Genomic DNA, 8006 nt, shown 5'->3' on the forward strand with positions numbered 1-8006 from the left:
AGAACTGGACACAGTACTCCAGGTGAGGTCTAACCAGAGCAGAATACAGTGGCACTATTACTTCCCTTGATCTAGATGCTATACTCCTATTGATGCAGCCCAGAATTGCATTGGCTTTTTTAGCTGCCGCGTCACACTGTTGGCTCATGTCAAGTTTGTGGTCCACCAAGACTCCTAGATCCTTTTCACATGTACTGCTCTCAAGCCAGGTGTCACCCATCTTGTATTTGTGCCTCTCACTTTTTTTGCCCAAGTGCAATACTTTACATTTCTCCCTGTTAAAATTCATCTTGTTTGTTTTGGCCCAGTTCTCTAATCTGTCAAGGTCGTTTTGAAGTGTGATCCTGTCCTCTGGGGTGTTAGACACCCCTCCCAGTTTGGTGTCATCTGCAAATTTGATCAGGATGCCCTTGAGTCCATCATCCAAGTCGTTGTTAAAGATGTTGAATAAGACCGGGCCCAAGACAGAACCCTGTGGCACCCCACTAGTCACTCTTCTCCAGGATGAAGAGGAACCATTGATGAGCACCCTTTGGGTTCGGTCAGTCAGCCAGTTACAAATCCACTGAGTGGTAGCATAGTCAAGACCGCATTTTACCAGCTTCTTCTGCCCAAGGCCTGATACCATTGTGACGTTTTGCTACGGGAAAGGCGAAACCTGCCAATGCAGGGAAATTCCTTTCCGGCCCTTTAACAGCGACCTTATCGTAGCAGCGCCCGCATACCTGTGGAGAAAGGTTAACCTGCAAAACCTATGGAAAAAAAAAAAGTTAACCTGCAAAAAAAGACATTAACTGAGGGTGGGTAGGGTGGGAGAAGCTCTGGAGCCAAGTGAGGATTACCAGGTAAGATCCTCCCTCTATTGTGTGGGCAGGTAATCCCTCCCCCTACCTGGCCTGGTTTCCCTGGCAACGCTTCCCCCAGGTGGGATTGGACAACTCACTGAGGTAGGCGGGGACCTCCAGGTATCCCACCTGAGGGAAGGCAAAGCCTATGCTGATGGGGCCACTCCAGATCCAGGGCTGCACGCGTCCACGCAAAGGGCGCCCCCCGTTTTAAGCGGGGAGCGGTCATTGTGTGTTTGTGTGTTTGTGTGTGTGATAATTACAACAATACAACATACACCTCACCACAGCCATAGCAATGGAATGCAGGAAGCATCCTTAGACCAAGCCCAGCCATTGATCCACAGGTACTGAGGACTGGCAGTTGGCCCTTTGGCCTTTCAGGCAGAGAGCCTTTTCCCAGCCCCACCTGGAGATGCTGGGGACTGAACCGGGGAATTTGGGCATGCAAGACAGATGCTCTGCCCCGAGCCACGGCCCTTCCCCATACACCATCAGCAGAGGACATATCTTGTGTGCCTTGCACAAGCATTGCTAGCAGAACAGAGGCCCACTTGACCATCAGCACCCACAACCAGCGAGTTGGCCACAGATGCCCCCCGTGCAATCATTTCAAGAGGGTCTGTCCTCCGGCATGGGAGCTGCTGCTTCCCCCTGCTCTGACACCTTGGGCGCTCCCTTACCACTAATATCTCCTGCAGTGTCTCCAGAGAGGGGGCCTCCGACAGCAAGCTGGTGAGCATGTTGAGCCAGATGTAGATGGTCTCTTGATAACAGTCCTGGAAGGAGAGAAGCAAAAGCACTTAGAAGCTGAAGACCCCCATGGAAATCCCACATGCTCTGGAGCCTTCTAGTCCAAATTCGTAACAAAGCTTATGCAGGGGTTCAAGCAAGGCACACAAAGAGTCATAAACAGCAAACGTTTCTTGATATATGTAAGGTTACAGGTCATGCGATATAAAGATACAGGACTCCACACTGGGCTCAACTTCCTTGGGGTGTTCCAAGGCAGAGGGCCTTCTTGGTGGTGGGGCCCACCACGTGGAACACCCTCCTGTCAGATGTCAGAGAGATACATCATTATACTTCCGTCTGAAGACATCTGAAGGCAGCCCTGCATAGGGAAGTTTTAAATATTTGATGTCTGGCTGTGTTTTAATTTGTTGGAAGCCGCCCAGAGTGGCTGGAGTAACCCAGTCAGATGGGCAGCATATAAACAAACTAGCAAACAAATAAAATTAAATGCAGCGTAGGAGGGAGGCATGAGAGTCACAAAATGCAGGCATGCAGGAATCATTCGTGGATGCATTCTAGCCAAAGGTGAAATGCAATAAATATGGAAACATGATTAAAATCAAAAATATACACCCCAAGTCTCTGGCTGTTACATCATTGTGATGGGTCAAGTGTCTCGGGCAGCATTCTTTGCAGCTTACACGGCTCAGACTCTTTGCCCTCAAATCCTTTAACCCGGCAACCCCATTTTCCTCCAGAAGCAGAAGGTCCAGTCACCTGGCTCTGTGTTGCTGGCACGGAGCTCCCGGCTTTGACCTTCGTAACCTGCAATGATGGCAATTGGAAGACCTTCCTGATGGTTTTCTGTAGCGGCTGAGACCGGAGCAGGGGGTCCATGCATGGTCTCAAGGCACTGAAAAGAGAAAGAAGGGGAGAGGAAAGGATCAGCACCCAGCAGTCCCTAAACCTGGTGAAGAAATATGTACTGTGTCTGGCCGTACTTACGTCAAAAGAATGATGGTTTCCATCGCTTGATGTACGATGGTGAGCGATGCCAGCGGCTCCTCTTTGATAACCTCCTGTGGTGGGGAAGCACACAGCATGTCAGGGAACTGGAGGCGCCATCCCTGCCACCACCACACCAAGCCCTGAGGTGTGCTCTCTATCCAGCCCACTTGACAACTTCTTTGCAATTGGCAAGTGGGTCCTCCTAGGGGAGAAGAGTGGGCTTCCTGGATCTGGGAATAAGATCCCTTTTTCTCCTGGGCAGAGCTCTACCGCATAAGAACAGCATAAGATCAGCCTTCTGGACCAGGCCAAGGGCCCATCAAGTCCAGCATCCTCAGCACTCTCACTGTGGCCAACCAGACGTCTGTGAGAAACCAGGGAGCAGACCATGAGCCCAAGAGCCCTCTCCCCGCCTGTGGCTTCCAGCAACTATATTCAGAAACATTGCTTCCTTCCTCTGTGGAGGTTGAACATAGCAATCATGGCTGGGAGCCATCGACAGCCCTCTCCTCCTGGGAGAGCCTAGCCGCTTTTACTTAGGTGCTGGTGACATCCTGCTGAGGTTGCCACAATGTAGGGCTGCCTTTCAAGAGGGTTTGGAAACTTGAGCTGGAGCAGAACGTGACCACCCAGAAATGGTTTGGGGCCAGATGCTCAGAACATGCAACCCAGAGCTAGACCTACACAGCTATTTTTAAGAAAAAAACGCTCTGAAAAGAAACCCCAGGAGATCCCCCTCTTTTTTTCTTTTATACTCACTATGATGCAGAAGGTGAGCTCCTCTTTGTGGGGGAAGGTGACATATCCCGCATTCGATTGCACAAGCGCCTTGGCTCTTCTTCAAAGCCTGGTGCTGAAAGAAGAAAGGATTTTATAAAATTGAGTTTGAATCAAAATCACAAGGAAACATAAAGCCACACTGACCCTAACCCTAATTCTAATCCTTTCCTAACACTAACCCAATCCAAAAATTAACCCTAACCCAGAATTGGTCTTGTTAGATAGTTAAAATCATGTTAAATTGCTGTTTTAGGGTTTCTTTTAAAAAGGTCTGGAACGGATTAATCCAACATAATTTTTTTTATTATTATTTCGACATAAACAAACAAAATTAAACAAACAGTTTCATATAATTTTACAAATTCATTCTTAAGACTTCCTTCGACCTCTCCGCAAATCTTTCGTCGTCTATCTAACACCTATTTTCGCATCTCCTACTTTCTATTGACATTGTTTCATTCCTTTCCACCCTTTTCCTTTTGACAATAGACTTGCTGTTCTCACAGAGTTCTTTTAAACCCTACTAGCATTATTTGTCCCTCACTTAATTTATCCAGATACTCCACAAATTTTCCCCAATCTTCTATAAACCTTTGATCTTTTAAGTATCTAATTTTTCCCGTCAATCTGTCTGTTGTTGTTGTTTAGTCGTTTAGTCGTGTCCGACTCTTCGTGACCCCATGGACCAGAGCACGCCAGGCACTCCTGTTTTCCACTGCCTCCCGCAGTTTGGTCAGGCTCATGTCAATCTGTCTAGTTCCGCGTAATTTAGTAATTTCTCTCTCCACTCCTCAATTGTCGGTATCTTCTGTTGTTTCCAATTTTGTGCAAGTAAAACTCTTGCTGCAGTTGTAGCATATTGGAAGAATTTGCAGTCTTTGCTCTTAATCTCATTTCCTGCTAAACCTAGTAGAAGGGCCTCTGGTTTTTTCCCAAAAGAACATTTTAAATTTTTTTTCATTTCCGTATATACCTCTTCCCAGAAACCCTTGACCCTTTTACAATCCCACCACATGTGGTAGAAGGTTCCCTCTTCCTCCCTGCATTTCCAGCATTTAATACATGTTTTATACATTTTTGCTAATTTCGCAGGGGTAATATACCAACGATATAACATCTTCATTAAATTTTCCTTCAATGTTACACATGCAGTGAATTTAAGATTTTTTTCCCATAATTTCTCCCATTCTTCGTAATAAATATTGTAGCCGGATTAATAAATATTGGAACGGATTAATCCATTTTGCATTACTTTCTATGGGAAAGCGTGCCTTGGTTTGGAACGCTTTGGTTTCAGAATGGATTAAGTTTGAGAACCAAGGTACCACTGTAATGCCCCATTTGGTCCTAAGTGTGGAGCCAGTATACACCCCAGTCTACAACCCTTCGGTGGATGAAGCCAGAGACCCTGCCCTAGGGCACAGTCTGAAGGCATGTGGTGCAAGGACCTTGACGGAGCTCAGGAGGTCTGCTCAGTGCCTGGATGGTGACCACGGGGGAAATGGTTGCACACCTCCTGGAGGCGTATGACAGGAGAAAGGCAGGATATACCGTATTTTTTCGTGTATAAGACACCCCCTATTTTGGGGGACTCCAAATTAAGAAAATGGGGGAAGGATTGCCCAGAGTTGCTGAGCTTTTTTGGGGGGGAGGATTACCCACAGTTGTTCAGCTATTTGGGGGAGGGGATTCCAAAAATTGCTCACCCGCTGGACCTATGCTGCCACTCACACACGTCGCAAAACCCACCTATTGTCTGTCCCTCGCTGGCAGAAACCGCCAATCGCCTTCCCAATTTCCGCAGCAACAGCCAGTCAACACCACCCCTTGCCGCAGCCACCAATAACACCAATAACCACCAGAAGGCCCTCGGCGCTGGATCTCAGTGTCCAGGCTGAACGATGGGGGTGGAGAGGCTCCTTCAGGTATACTGGTCTGAGGCCGTTTAGGGCTTTAACACTTTGAATTGTGCCCGGAAACGTACTGGGAGCCAATGCAGATCTCTCAGAACCAGTGTTATGTGGTCCCGGCGGCCGCTCCCAGTCACCAGTCTACCTGCTGCATTCTGGATTAATTGCAGTTTCCGGGTCACCTTCAAAGGTAGCCTCACGTAGAGCGTGTTGCAGTAGTCCAAGCGGGAGATAACTAGAGCATGCACCACTCTAGTGAGACAGTCCGTGGGCAGGGAGGGTCTCAGCCTGCGTACCAGGTGGAGTTGGTAGACAGCTGCCCTGGACACAGAATTAACCTGCACCTCCATGGACAGCTGTGAGTCCAAAATGACTCCCAGGCTGCGCACCTGGTCCTTCAGGGGCACAGTTACCCCATTCAGGACCAGGGAATCCCCCACATCTGCCCGCCCCGTCCCACAAAAAAAGTACTTCTGTCTTGTCAGGATTCAACCTCAATCTGTTAGCCACCATCCATCCTCCAACCGCCTCCAGGCACTCACACAGGACCTTCACCGCCTTCACTGGTTCTGATTTAAAGGAGAGGTAGAGCTGGGTGTCATCTGCATACTGATAAACACCCAGCCCAAACCCCCTGATGATCTCTCCCAGCGGCTTCATATAGATATTAAAAAGCATGGGGGAGAGGACGGAACCCTGAGGCACCCCACAAGTGAGAGCCCAGGGATCTGAACAATCATTCCCCAACACCACTTTCTGAACACGGCCCAGGAGAAAGGAGCGGAACCACCGTATAACAGTGGCCCCAGCTCCCAGCCCCTCTAGACGGTCCAGAAGGATGTTATGGTCGATGGTGTCAAAGGCCGCTGACAGATCCAGCAGAACTAGGAAACAGCTCTCACCTTTGTCCCTAGCCCGCCGGAGATCATCAACCAGCGCGACCAAGGCAGTTTCAGTCCCGTGGTGAGGCCTGAATCCCGATTCGAAGGGATCCAAATGGTCTGCATCCTCCAGGCGTGCTTGGAGTTGTTCGGCAACCACCTGCTCAATCACCTTGCCCAAGAATGGTAAATTTGAGACAGGGCGATAGTTGGCCAAACTGGCTGGGTCTAAAGATGTTTTTTTAAGAAGCGGTTTAATGACCGCCTTTTTCTGCGGGTCTGGGAAGGCTCCCTCACAGAGAGAAGCATTCACCACCCCGCAGAGCCCATTGGCCAGCCCTTCCCGGCTTGCTTTTATCAGCCAGGATGGGCAAGGATCAAGGAGACAGGTGGTCGGTTTCACTTGTCCAAGCAGCCTGTCCACATCCTCAGAGGTAACAGATTGGAATTGATCCCATGTAACAGGACTAGACAGAACTCTAGCACTCTCCCGCCCTGGCCCTGCTCCCACAGTGGAGTCTACCTCCTTCTGAATCTGAGTGACTTTATCTGCATAAAACTTTGCAAAAGCATTGCAGGAGATCTTGGGATCCCTACCAGGCCCCGGTGGTGCAGGTGGTTCCGATAGATTGCGAACCACCTGAAAAAGTCTCCTGCTGCTGTTTTCTGCAGATGCAATGGAGGCAGCGAAGAAGGCCCTCTTCGCCGTTGCCATTGCCACTTGGTAGGCTCGACGTTGAGCTCTAGCCCTTGTCCGGTCTGATTCAGAGTGAGTTTTCCGCCACCAGCGCTCTAGCCGTCTCAACGATTGTTTCATTGCCCTCAGATCCGTGGAAAACCACGGGGCTGTCCGGGCTCCATGCAATCGGAGAGGGTGCTTCGGAGCCAGACAGTCAATAGCCCTGGTTAACTCCGCATTCCAGCGTGCCACCAGGGAATCAGCTGAAAGGCCATCAACTTGGGATAAAGCATCCCCTACCACTCTCTGGAAACCAGTTGGATCCATTAAGTGGCGGGGGCGGACCATCCGAATCGGTACCACCTCCCTGCAGAGGAAGTGATCACCAGGAAGTGATCTGACCATGGCACTTCTTTGGTTTCGCTTTTAGTTAGTGTCAGATCACCAACATCCGTAGAGGTAAACACCAAGTCTAAGGCCAAGGGGAACCCAAAAGGGATCTGGTTCTGCCTACTCACCTGGGAACGCTGGCCCAGAGTCCTCATGGCTCTTCTTTTTTGAGGGCCGCTGCTGGCTTGGGTCTTGCTTGCTGGTCTGGGGCTTCACCAGCCCTGGCAAGACTAGGGGTCTGGCCTCTGCCGCCCTGGCCTCTGCCGCTGATGGTGTAGGCTTTGCCAATGCTGGCAGTCGGACAGGGGCCTCGTCCTCATATGAGGGGTAGATCTTGTTTTTGGGTGCAACTTGATTTTTCCTCCTGCCCTCTGTGGCTGATGTTGAAGGCTTCGCCAATGGCGGCAGTAGGGCAGGGGCCTCATCCTCGTATGAGGGGTAGATCTTGTTTTTCTTTTTTCTTTTTAGAAAAAAAGCCATCCTGCAAGATGCAAAAAGATTAGGAATTATTGGGAAATGATATATAATGAATTGAAAAAAATGTTTAAAAAGACTTTTGTTAAGAAACCAGAAGCATTCCTTCTAGGAATTTTAGACCAAGATGTAAAAAAAGAAAATTGGAAATTATTTATGTATGCAACAACAGCGGCAAGAATTTTATTAGCACAAACTTGGAAGACAGAAGAAATTACCAACGAAAGAACAATGGCAAGGGAAACTTATGGAATATGCAGAACCGGCAAAACTAACAGGAAAGTTACATGAAAAGGACAACAAA

At 49.0% G+C, this 8006-nt stretch overlaps 1 protein-coding gene across 1 annotated transcript; it reads right to left on the reverse strand.

Moving 5' to 3' along the window:
- Positions 1 to 790: 790 nt before the first annotated feature.
- Positions 791 to 3420, reverse strand: LOC144328347 (uncharacterized). Its single transcript, XM_077931040.1, has 4 exons — positions 3348 to 3420; positions 2586 to 2659; positions 2358 to 2493; positions 791 to 1624 (listed from the first exon to the last, which is right to left on the reverse strand). The coding sequence occupies exons 2-4, from the start codon at positions 2606 to 2608 to the stop codon at positions 1340 to 1342; spliced, it is 444 nt and encodes a 147-aa protein (XP_077787166.1). The 5' UTR covers positions 2609 to 2659; positions 3348 to 3420; the 3' UTR covers positions 791 to 1339.
- Positions 3421 to 8006: the final 4586 nt, after the last annotated feature.

This window comes from Podarcis muralis, chromosome 7 (genome assembly GCF_964188315.1).
Source record: "Podarcis muralis chromosome 7, rPodMur119.hap1.1, whole genome shotgun sequence".
NCBI lineage: Eukaryota > Metazoa > Chordata > Lepidosauria > Squamata > Lacertidae > Podarcis > Podarcis muralis.

Coding starts and splice junctions, on each gene's coding strand:
- LOC144328347 (XM_077931040.1), bottom strand. CDS start 2,608: ATGGAAACCATCATTCTTTTGAC. Junction 2,494..2,585: donor GAAACCATCATTCTTTTGAC/GTAAGTACGGCC, acceptor TTCTCTTTTCAG/TGCCTTGAGACCATGCATGG. Junction 1,625..2,357: donor TGCCAGCAACACAGAGCCAG/GTGACTGGACCT, acceptor CTCTCCTTCCAG/GACTGTTATCAAGAGACCAT.